Below are 12819 nucleotides of genomic sequence, written 5' to 3' on the forward strand. Positions count from 1 at the left end.
TGGAGAGAAGGAATGGGTGACGTTTCGGGTCGGATTTCTTGATGAGGAAAAACTTTTTCAGTCAGAGAGTTGTGAATCTGTGGAATTCTCTGCCTCAGAAGGCAGTGGAGGCCAATTCTCTGAATGCATTCAAGAGAGAGTTAGATAGAGCTCTTAAGGATAGCGGAGTCAGGGGGTATGGGGAGAAGGCAGGAACGGGGTACTGATTGAGAATGATAAGCCATGATCACATTGAATGGCGGTGCTGGCTCAAAGGGCCGAATGGCCTCCTCCTGCACCTATTGAAAATTGAGACCCTTCTTCAGACTAGAGTCTTTAGAGTTACATCCTAAAGATCTCCCCATTATTCTACATCAGGCCATAACACTGCTGACCACTGCTTGGGATTCATGAACCTACAAAGCAACATCTCTAGAATGATACTGCACCTTGGCTTCTTCCTCCTGTGCTTTTTTTACAATGGCTTGCAGTTGCAATTCTCTTTTAAGTTCAGCATGAAGTAGCTTTTCCTCCATCATTTTTCTCCTCTGTTCCAGCAGCTCCCCTTTCCATTTTCGCACTTCTTTCTCCTAAGGATGTTGAGGATAGGTTAGGCAGTATTATACAAGTAACACTTGCTTTTACTTACATTTGAACACAGAAATGTCGAAGAATGATATGATGAATGTGGAGGTTGGTGGGGTAAAACGCAAGGAACAAGTGAACTCCAATGAATACAGGGCAAATCAACAGGAATCGATGTTAGAAGACTGAGAGGGAGATAAGATTGAAACATACACAATTCTGACACAAATGAAAAGGCTGGATGTGGAGAGGGTATCTTCCCTGGCTCCAAAATCTACAATCAGGGCTCTCGCTCTCAGGATATGGGGCAACATATTTATGATTTGAGACGAGGAGAATCACCTATTCCTACTCCTGTATTTCTAGCTCGTTAGCACTAAGCACTTTGGTTGGGGATATTACTCGAAGCCACAGAGGTTTCTTTTACTCTGATCTACCAGGCTCTGTCTCAACAGCAGAGGACACTTCCTACATCTCCAATGTGGCAGCTCTCTAACTGGCTATTAGGAGCAGTAATTAGTGACTTCTGAGACTTGAAATCAGTGTAAATAGAGGTAGTTTTGCTGTGTTCCATTCACCCATCCATCCGAAAACTAGGGCGGCACGATGGTGCAGCGGTAGAGTTGCTGCCTTACAGCGCTTACAATGCCAGAGATCCGGGTTCTTTCCTGGCTACAGGTGCTATCTGTACGGAGTTTGTACGTTCTCCTCGTGACCATGTGGGTTTTCTCCGAAAACGTTGGTTTTCCTCCAAAGACGTAGAGGTTTGTAGGTTAATTGGCTTGGTATAAATGTAAAAATTGTCCCTAGTGTAGGACAGTGTTAATGTGCAGGGTTCGCTGGTCGGTGCGGACTCGGTGGGCCGAAGGGACTGCTTTCACGCTGCATCTCTAAACTAAACTAAATTGAGACGGCAGGAACTCATAGAATATTTAGAAGGAACATTCAGCTTTTCAGTGTGAGTTCCAATCACATCACAGAAAGAGGTTAAAACCTAACCCACTGTATCATGCACTTCCACAACTAAATTTCATGCACTTCCACAACTAAATTTCTCACAGGCCGGAATAGAAACCATTCTGCTTACCCGCTCCAACAATTTCTGTAGTTTCATAGTTTTCTCTTCTCTTAGTTTCTCACGAAGCTGTTGAGCTTTTAACTGCTTTTCCTCATGTTTCCTTTTTGATTCTGCAATCGTCCTGTCAGTAGGAAATTTGAAAGGCCATATTAGGGTTATTATTGTATCTAAAACCTTATAATTTGCAAATGACAATCACAATACCGAATTACAGCTTAATGGTAATTCTGCACTGTGGTAAGCAATTTAAGTCAGTAATTAATCTTAGTCACATTTTCCGCGATGGTGAGGAAAGCTTCTCGTGCATCTGGATGGCGTGTCCTGGTGGTCGTGCTGGCTCTTCCTCCACAATATCCCCCCACGATGTGCTCTGGCGCCAAGGTTCACGTGCTGAGAACAGAATAATAATAAACCTTTGTGTAAAAAATCCAGCTGTGACCATGTTATTTCTCAGTAGGCTCTGGCAAAACCTTAAACTGTCTTTTCCTTTCAGGCGCTGCATCCAAAGCATTGCCTGTGGTTGTTTGGAAAGGTGCCATGAAAAGGGAAGCAGGTGGAAGAGTGAACCAGTGATTCGCAAAAGGGATGGTCCCTTTCAAATGCCAAAGGAGGAAGGGAATGGAAGAGACACCAGATGGTGGCATCTCGTTGAATGAGTCAGTGAGATTTCTAGATGATCCATTGAATATGGCGACTGGCGGGATGGAAGGCAATATATTCACTGAGGGGAAAGGGGTCGGGCTAGGACATCCATGAGACCGTGTCAAGATCTGATGGATGAGAAGCCATGGAAACATATTGTGGAATGTGTTATGACCTGCACAGATGCAACAGATCTGAATAAACTGGCAGAACCGAAATGGAGTGCGAACAAGGAAGGCGGTAGGATAGATGTCGGAGAGCGAATTAACATCAGTCTGAAGAAGGGTCTCGACCCGAAACGTCACCCATTCCTTCTCTCCAGAGATGCTGCCAGCATTTTTTGTCTACCTTCGAATTAACAACAGGGATGAATTACTAACCATGATCCAATCTCCAGAGAGGGTCAGAAACCTATCAAGGTTGAAACTGGTGCTCAAGAAACAATCAGATATTCCCAATGAAAATAAAAATCAGCAAAACATTCTTTTTTTTAAACTTATCTAGTTTTTAAAATTTGACCTTCAGGAGAAAGATGCTATTCACATCAATCTGTCCTCGCCAACAGAACCTGGTCTCAGGAACATAATATTGTCTGACTCTTCTAGGCACTTGTCAAGCATAGTTGTGGGAAATTCAGGAGGAAATTAAGTTGTGCAAATACCATCCGATGCTCAATAAAATTACAAACAAAAGAATAAGAGGAAGATGGAATCTTGGCTGCCAACAATATTGGCATTCAAACGCTTTCACCCCAGACCACAGGTTTAGGATTAAATGGCTGTCACTTCCCAACAGTTATTTGTGGGCCGTCCATGTTGAAACAAAAGACAGTGAACTCTCGTTTAGTCAAAGTACAAATACAGATAACAAAGCTATGAAGCACGTACCTTCATACTCTGCCAGCACATCATTCCAGTCCAGATTTTGGGATTGGGCCGAGAGACCACAGAGAGATAAGCTGCCGCTACTCATGTTGGCCTACAAAAAAAAGGATTTGACAGACTTTTTTGGCAATTTGAGTGCACAAATGGAACCATTCTATTACAAATTGAGCTGAATTACCTGCCAGAGATCTTACCGAAACAACATTTAATCTCTCAAGTAATGAAGAATCCAAACCAAGCTGTTCCAATCCTCAAAATACCTGGACAGCAGTGTGTTCCTCTTTGAGATACTTATTACATCTTTTTGACATTTTCTGAACCATGCATTAAAAAAAAAAGACCCATCTATCAAATGGGTATGGAAAGATGCTTCTTAAACTGTAAATTTCTTAAAAAGCATATAGATATGTAAGCAAATTGAAGAAAGGTCCAAGAGCAATAACATTTTTTAGTTGTTGGGGATCAATAGTGACCAGGATTGCCTTGCGAAAGTGTGTCCAAGATTTGTTTTTAGATAACGTGCAAGGAGTCCTACTGGAGATGGGGCAGTACTTGACAGTATTTTGGGAAATTCAACTGAATAAATTGTGGATGGGGAACACTTTCAGAACACTGACCATAATTTTGCAGGATGGCAAAATAATTTATAGTTCAGAAATGATTTTGTACATATGGTACTCCACTCTCTCTGACACGGGAATGAAGATAAGTATACCAATAACAATAGAAGAATTCTATTATGACCCTGCCATAACCTGAAGACAACCTGTATAAATATATCCATCAGAGTTCCCAAAAGGGCCTTCAATAATATAATTAGAATACAGAAAAAACACTTAGCTGCATTTGAATTTATTACACTACAATTCAGGCATGTGAGTGAGGTAAAAAAAAGAGGAAAAGAGTCGAGCGCTTGCGCGAGGCGTACAGCGAGGGTCAAAAAATTGGAAAATGTACACACAAAATTACCAGTTTCAAGCCTCTTTTAGTGCATTTCAAAGTAAAGACAGACATTACAAAATAATGGGAATACGTCACTGTATACTAATAACATTTTATATTATTTTAATTAATTTAGTTATATAATCTTGCACTGAAATTTAATATTTACTCACTACAGTTGCACCACTGATTGTCTGGCACTCTTAGTTCCAGAGCTTTGCTGGTTTATCCAGCCGGCCACGGAAGTTGGCTACGGGGATAGATGTGCTGGCTCCAGATGGGCTGGAGTTCCAGAGCCCCAGCTGCAGGTTGCAAATTCAACCCACCGATCGGCCGTGGAAGTCCCGGTGAGGTCGAGATTGGCTGCCTTGCCCAGCCTAGGCGCCACATTTTCGGGGAGACTTCCAAGGCGGGGGGATTTCAAGTGGGCTCTCATAATTTTGTCCTGATTTCAATGATTAGCGGCTATTTCTCGCGGAACCCCTAGTGACCTCTAGCGGAACCCTAGAGTTTATTTTCTTTCTTTTTTTCGATCCAATTTCTCCGTTGGTTAACGCGATTTTGGCAACGTGAAAAACACGGAAATCATGCAAAAAGCGGGGAAAATGGATTTTAAAAACGCGGAAATCCGCGGAAAATTCACATGCCTGACAATTATCTGGAGTGAGAAAACATTCCAGAAAAGTTACGTTATTTCCACCATTTTGCACCACCATTTTGCGAAGCAAAACTACACAGAACCTGGGGCATTGCAGGTTTGATTTTTAGTTGTTGTTGTAATAACTCATCTCAACAGGGCTAGCACCTGCATCAGTGGAATTAGTCTGACCAATGTTCTTGAACTTGTTTAGATCACTAATCATTGATGCCTGGTGAATTTATGAACATCTAAACAACCAACCTGTATGTATTTGGTATCTGAGTTATGAAGCAGGAATGCAGTCGTGGTTTGAGTTGTATTAATTTGCCAATTTCAGGAAAAGGTGTAAAAATTGATCATATCGGTGAAGGGTAACTAGAATAGTTCTTTGGAGAAGCACTCTGACCGTACTCACTGCGAACTCGCTTTCAGCATCAGTCTCCAGATTGATGTCATTATTTTCCTCTGCTTGAATTTCTCTTGTCAATTGCTCCTCCTCGGCAATGGCGTTAGCGATTGCTTCTTCGTTCTCCATTTCCAAACGGTTTGCCAGCTCCTCTCCTTTGGCAAGCACTGCGGCCATAGACTGCTGCAGAAGAAAACAATTGTGTTTACGCAGGTCATCTGCAAAACCTCTTGTGTGACATTTACAAGAGTAACAGGCATCAAGAAGCCAGGCTCCTCCTTTGGTAGATGATATTGTGTTCGAGATAATATGGGTTAGTTCGGGTCATAATGAATTTCTCTTTTTCACAAACTCAAAATAGTACAAAAAGTTTAAGAGTTGTATAATATAGTACTTATTTCTACAGATACAGAGTAGTACCATGCTCTGGAATAAGCCACATCATTACAGTTTGCATTGCATGAGTGATTTGACGTTAATTGATAATCCATCCGTTCAAGTATAGGTAATCAAGTATTAGATGAGAAGACAGAAGTTTATTACACTGCTCCAAACAATTTTTCCAGGTGGAAAGTATTAACGACTGAACATTGGAAGGATCAGCTGGTTCCAAAATAAATACTGATGTGATTAGGAGCAATGAATTTGACTTATGAAGAAGGGTGACAAATAATACAAAGCTGCCAGAAAAGTACTCGTGCTGCTCTCAAGATCAATAGAGTGTACAGTAAATCTTATGGGAAAAATAGAATTTTATTCCCGTTAAACATTGAGCATTAGGCAATTTCATAATCTCAATTGATCAATATATTCTCTTTGTGCTTCTCTTACATTCAAGATGAAACATTTTCCAATTTGGCATACAAGCATGTGTACATGCCAACTTCTTGATGAGGACCTAGATTTAGGAACTCATTGAAATGGATTAAGTGCTATAATCTCAGAACAAGGTAAACACCTTTAATCCATTTTAAAAAACCCCACACAAAGTGCTGGAGTAACTCAGCAGGTCGGGCAGCATCTCGGAAAATATGAATAAGTGATGTTTCGGGTCAGGTCCCATCTTCAGACTGATAGTGGTGGGTGGGGTGGGGGGAGAGAACTGGGAGAGAGGTGGGGCAGGACTACGTTTGGCAGGTGGTAGGTGGAGAAAGGTAGAGGGGGGGGTTGATTGGCAGATGGTTGAACAAAGGTCAGAGAGGAAAACACAAAAAGTGTGAGATAAGGTTAGAAGAGGTCATAAAGTCATGTGATTTGAGTAGAATTAGGCCATTCAGCCCATCAAGACTACTCCGCCCTTCAATCATGGCTGATCTATCTCTCCTAACCCCATTCTTCTGCCTTCTCCCCATAACCTCTGACACCTGTACTAATCAAAAATCTAACTCTGCCTTAAAAATATCCACTGACTTGGCATCTACAGCCTTCTGTGGCAAAGAATTCCACAGATTCACCACCCTCTGACGAAAGACATGACTCCTCATATCCTTCCTAAAAGAACGTCCTTTTGACCTCTAATCCTAGACTCTCCCACTAGTGGAAATATGGAAACTAAGAGGTGCAAACTGTGAAGCCAGAGGAAATGAATATAGGTGGAACAGAACAGGAGGAGGGGGAAGGTGAGAAAGATGGATTTCCAGGTGGGGCACAGGTGAATCCAGGTGGGGAAGAGAGGGGCAAATCCTGGTGGGAACAGGGAAGAGAGGGGTTGAATCTTGGTGGGGCACAGGCAAGAGAGGGGCAAATCCTGATGGCCACAGGGAAGAGGTGAGGGGGCAACGAACTGTTAAAACCTGTGTTTAATTCACTCTTTTGCATAACTCCCCATCCTTCGGTGCTGAGAGGATTCCGCATGCTGGAGCGTGGTTCTACACACACCCAAGGCATCATTTGCAGCTCAACCAAACTTTGCATCTGAACCTCAACCTAAACTTTTCTGGCAAGGAAGCCTTCTGATGAAGAGGATATCATAGACCCAGTAACAAATTCACACAACAGATCCAGATCAGTAAAGGGGTCCCATCTAATTTATTTCCTTCTCAGCACAGGTACTTAGAAGTACCTTTTGAACCTTTCTCCAATTGAATTAGCACAGAGAAAGAATGACATATGGGGGTTATGTTCCAATAATTCAGTGCTACCACTCAGGATACAACTCATAAGGACCCATTATGTCACTGGAGTTACAAAACTTTTTTATAATCAGCTCCCTAATCCTATTGTACTCTAACTTTATTCTTGTGCCTGAAGCAAAGTTAACATTAGTCCATCATGAAATTAAAAAAATTCACTGCAAAACAGATTTTCACCACTGAAGTGCAGGGGATATGATTCAATATACAAAACTTATTCTTTCCAAAATAAAAGTCGCCTAATTTAAAAATGCATTTATCCTATAACTGACCACAATAATTTATCAGGCATGGCACTTTGTTCACTGGACAGTTGACACAACATAAAATGGACGTTTTCTTAGGAGAGGTTTTTACATGGCTCACTTGAAAAACAAAATATTAAACAATTTTGTAATGGTTAGGCAATTTTTATAATGGAACTTCAGTGAAACGGAATTGGGAAATACAAGTGATTGCTATCTTCTGTACAATTGAATTCCAAAAACATTAGGAAAAATGACTGCAATAGGCAGTTAGGGATGGATGGTAAACACTAACCAAACTAGAAATTAGCATTAAAATACTAGCTGCCTGACCACTGAGTTACTCCAGCATTTTGTGATATCTTCGAGCCATACTAGAAATATCCACACTCCACAAATTAAAAAATTCAGCACATCATGGAGAAAGAGTTTAGGGAGAAAGGACAAAAAAAACTGGAGAAAGTAGAACATTTTAGGTTTCAAGATTTCTATAGATAGTTATTTAGAACAAATATGGTACTTTAATCATTATATATCCGCAGTTTGCAATATTTTTTTTTTTATTAAAAAAAATATATATATACATATTATTTTTATTGCTTTTTCAAATAACATACAAAAACATTTAACATAACATAAAATAACATAACATGGCACATCAACAGCAATGTCACTTTTAGGCACCTAAAGGCACTTTAAATATAAAGGAAGTAAGGCACGTTTCTGCTATAGTACATTATATATAAACTGCTCCCACCTTCAATAACCTAACCAGACAATAATCACAATGAAAATAAAGACAGTCAGCAGTTCACTACAAGGCCTCAGTAAAATCTTTCCCCTCCAGAAATTTCATAAACGAGCCCCAAATCTTTTCAAAAGTGTCGTATTTCCCCTTAACTATATATGCAAGTTTCTCCAAAGCAAGACACCGCAGTAATCCATCAACCCAGTCTGCAATATTAAGAGTTTTTGGAACAATTTATTTTAACTGGAACATATTCACCTAATCTATTCAGGAAAATTGGATTTTCATAATCTTAAAATGTCAACTTGATACCGTTTACAAGTGTTCATTCCGGTTGTGTTATTCTGAACTCTGAGCCCCTGCTGTCAACAGTAACCTTGTGCTATTGCCCTGACTGTCAGCATTGTTTACATAGACCTACATCCTTTAGGCTTTTTCACCAAACAGCTGAGAGACAACAGACATAACCCTTTCGTGAATTAGGTTAAGAGTGCCTTATCAACATGGGGATGTGTGAGGAGGTAAAAGGATTGGCCCCTTATTAAAGAAAGATAACATCAGGTCGTATTGAAAAACAACATCAAAGTAAATCTGTAAGATCTTTAGGATAACTATACATCAAATTAGAAATATTTTGATTTTCATTATTTTCACACTATAAATTGCTTTGTTTGTTTCCTCTCCAACTATCTTCCTTAATCGACTAACCAGGCAGCTCTGCAAACATTGGAGTTACCTCAGCAAACCTGGACTCACCTGAACAGAGATGCTTCCTTTTCCCTATCCATTCTATCCCCATCCTCTCTGCAACCTAAAGTTAACTTGCTTTCTCACTTTTCTCAGTTCTGCTGGAGTCTTTAACCTGAAATAGAGTCATAGAGTCCCACAGTACGGAAACAGGCCCATCTATTCCCTGCCAACCAGATGCTCCATCTAAGCTAGTCCTACTTGCCTGCATTTGGTTTATATCCTACCAAACCTTCCCTATCCACATGTCTTTTACATATTGTTATTGTACCTGCCTCAAATACCTCTTCTGGCAGCTCCTTCCATGTACCCACCACCTTCTAGATGAAATAGTTGCCCCTCAGGTTCTCACCTTAAATCTACACCCTGTGGTTCTTGATTCCTGGGTAAAAGACTATGCATCCACCCTATCTATTCACCTTGTGATTTTACACATATCTATAAGATCACCCCTTAGCCTCCTACATTCCAAGGAATAAAATCCTAGCTTGTCCATCGTGTAGCTCAGCCCCTGTCCTTGAGTCCTGCTTACATCCTCGGAAATCTTCACAGCACTCTGTCCAGCTTTATGACATCCTTCCTCTAGCAGGGTGACAAAATTGAACACATACTCCAATTGCGGCCTCACTAACACCTTGTAAAACTGTAACTCTTTCTCTTTCTCTTTCCATGGATGCTGCCTGGCCTGCTGGGTGTTTCCAGCCTTTTCTTTGTTTAATTTCAGGTTTTCTGTGTCTGCAGCATTTTTGATTTTCTGTTCCTACTTTCCATTGTCCTATCTGTTTATTTTTAACTTGAGTCATGCCCTTCACTACCTGGTTCTCAACTCTTCACTCAACCGTCCCAAGTAAAACAAAGTTATGGCCAAACAGAGCCATATTGCTGTTATAAAGGTCTGAATCATTGAACTAAAATAACTTCAGTCATTTGACTGTGACATGGCCAAAGCACAAATATTTAATTCCTCCACTGGATTTGCTTTTTCTGTGCTAAATGTAGAGAAAATGAGCCTTGTGTCCTCAACATAATATCGAGAGGAGGAAAATGGCATGGTGTGGTTAGAAGAGAGCTGTTTTGTATGGGAACAATTAATCCATACATTGTATTCCAGACACCTTTAAATGTTATGTGTTATTTATTTTGACAGAATTTTCTATCGTGCCACAAAGTCAATCTTCAGTCAAAGTAAATGATAAGGAAATAACAATGGGTCTATTCAGTGCCCCAAGGTTTTATTTGAATTCTTCTAGTAATTCAACATATAGGAATGTTCTCACCACAGACAAAATCAGATATATTATTTCAGTACTGTCATGCGTATAGCCTCAATTTTTCCCCACAGTAAATTCAGGATGATCTCATCACTGATAGTGTTACAGAGATGTTCCCCAAGAAACACTCAAACTGTAACAATCAAAAGGACTTTATACCAGTTGCTAATATTGCAAATAACTTTTCAGTACATCTCTGCTCATCACATCTCTTGCGACTCTCTGCAAAGTGTGCTGGAATAAATCACGTTGACAAGCAATAGTTAATTATTCACCACAGTGATATATATTCAATAAAAGATAAAGAAAAAGCGAGGAACAGTGAACGAACAAACTATTATTCAAAATGTGTGTTCTTCACATAATTTGATGTGTGACATCCAGTAAAATTCTGGATGCCACACATTCACTCTTTGTGAAAGTTGAAAAAGCTTAAGAGAGGGTGAAGTGAGGAATTAGTAAAATGCTCCTTGGGATGACATCTTTGGTTGTGAGAATAGGCAAGAGATACTGGGGTTGCCTTCCTTGCATCACGGTTGCGAGGGGACCTGATGAAAATATCAAAAATAATGAATGATATCGGCAATGTAAATGGAAAGCAACTGTTCCCACTGACAGAGCAAAGAACCAGTGGATATAGATATGTCCGCAGTAAGTTCCATAACAACACCAAACTGAGCCAAAATTCCCACTGCTATCGTTTTAATGGTTGAATCAGTTATTTTTACAATCCCTGGATGTGATACTCAAGAGTACTATTGGAACCATGGAAATTAGGACCAGCTAGAAAACCATATCACTACATCAGAAAATGCTGGAAATAGCGAGAAGAGGAACAGAGTTAATGTTTTAGGTCAGAGTCTTTGTCAGGATTGGGTAAGAGAAAAAAGAAACTTATTAAGCTGTAGGGAGGGTGGAGGGAAGATTTTTTAATAGGGCAAAACTAGGGTGGTCATGAGATAACCAGCAAACAAGTTCTCTGGTCAATGAGTGAATGGAAGTATTTGGAGAGTGAGAATATAGACAAAAGAAAAGTTAAATGCATAGTGCAAAGCAGAATAACATGCCCCACAGGTCAGGAAAAGGTAAATAAGTGGATAAAACAGTCGTCTATTCAATTTCCACAATGTTCTCACCTTCACATGACCATCTCAGACTCCTCCCGACCTTTTTTATGTCTCTATCTCAGGCGATGTTAGGTACGAACATCCATTACAGCCCACCGACTCCCATAGCTATATTGACCACTCTTGCCTCACCTTGCATCGTGTAAGGACTCTTTTCCATTCTCTCAGATCCTCCATCACAATTGGAGTTTCTCTAATGATGAGACTTTCTGTCCAGGTCCCTGTAAAATATTATCCTTCTTCTTGAACCGGGACTTCCCCTTTACCATTGTTAACAAAGCCCTTGACAGCAGATCATAATTTCTTGTGTTCTGCTCACACCCCCTCTCCTCTCCCGTACAGGCCAGGAGAGAGTTCCCCTGGTCTTCACTTCCCATCCCATCAGTCTCAACATTCAATTAATCATTTCCGTTATCTTCAAAGAGAATCCACAACCCCAAATAATCCTTCCCCTCTTTCCCTTTTAGCGTTTTGTTGGGATTGTTTCCTTTTGCGACTCCCTGGTCTACTCATCTGTTCCCACCAAACACTCCTTACATACTGCACTTTCCCTTGCTAATGGAGGTGATGCAACACTTGACCTCCCTTCTCTTCCCTTCCCATCATATCATATCATATATATACAGCCGGAAACAGGTCTTTTCGGCCCTCCAAGTCCGTGCCGCCCAGCGATCCCCGTACATTAACACTATCCTACACCCACTAGGGACAATTTTTTTTTTTTTTACATTTACCCAGCCAATTAACCTACATACCTGTACGTCTTTGGAGTGTGGGAGGAAACCGAAGATCTCGGAGAAAACCCACGCAGATCACGGGGAGAACATACAAACTCCTTACAGTGCAGCACCCGTAGTCAGGATCGAACCTGAGTCTCCGGCGCTGCATTCGCTGTAAAGCAGCATCTCTACCGCTGCGCTACCGTGCCACCCACCAAGGACATAAACAGTCTTTCCACATGAAGCAGCGATTCACTTATATTTCTTCCGAGCAAGTGTGTTGCATTCAGTATTCCCAATATGGTGCCCACTAATTCAGAGAATCCAAATGCAAATTGGAGACCGCCTTGTGGAGAACTTATGTTCAGTCTGCAGTAGTGATCCCGAGCTTCCTGATGCCTGCCACTTTATAATCCTCCTTCCCACTCCCACTCTGAACTATTGGTTTATGGTCTCCTATGCTGTTGGAATGAGGCCCAATCCAAGCTTGAGGACTAGCACCACATCCATCCGAGCACATTGCAGTCTTCTCGACTCAATGTTGAATTCTACCACCTCATATAACTTGGCACAGCTTGTTTGTTTTTATCCCTTTATTTCACACCTGACTACCCTGTTTATTGCGACTCCTATATTCTCACCTTTCCTATTCATTTGTCCATATTCTTACTCTT

General features: G+C 40.8%; 1 protein-coding gene across 2 annotated transcripts in view; it reads right to left on the reverse strand.

The window, feature by feature from the left end:
- Positions 1–12819, reverse strand: part of scaper (S-phase cyclin A-associated protein in the ER) — a 276817-nt gene that overhangs the window by 181871 nt on the left and 82127 nt on the right. For both annotated transcript variants that reach the window (XM_078430095.1, XM_078430096.1), the window contains 5 exons: positions 5166–5339; positions 3172–3262; positions 1915–2032; positions 1652–1763; positions 429–569 (listed from right to left, as the gene is read on the reverse strand). In XM_078430095.1, the coding sequence (XP_078286221.1) occupies positions 429–569; positions 1652–1763; positions 1915–2032; positions 3172–3262; positions 5166–5339 (636 nt within the window). The remainder of the gene's footprint in view (positions 1–428; positions 570–1651; positions 1764–1914; positions 2033–3171; positions 3263–5165; positions 5340–12819) is intronic.

This window comes from Rhinoraja longicauda, chromosome 38 (genome assembly GCF_053455715.1).
Source record: "Rhinoraja longicauda isolate Sanriku21f chromosome 38, sRhiLon1.1, whole genome shotgun sequence".
NCBI lineage: Eukaryota > Metazoa > Chordata > Chondrichthyes > Rajiformes > Arhynchobatidae > Rhinoraja > Rhinoraja longicauda.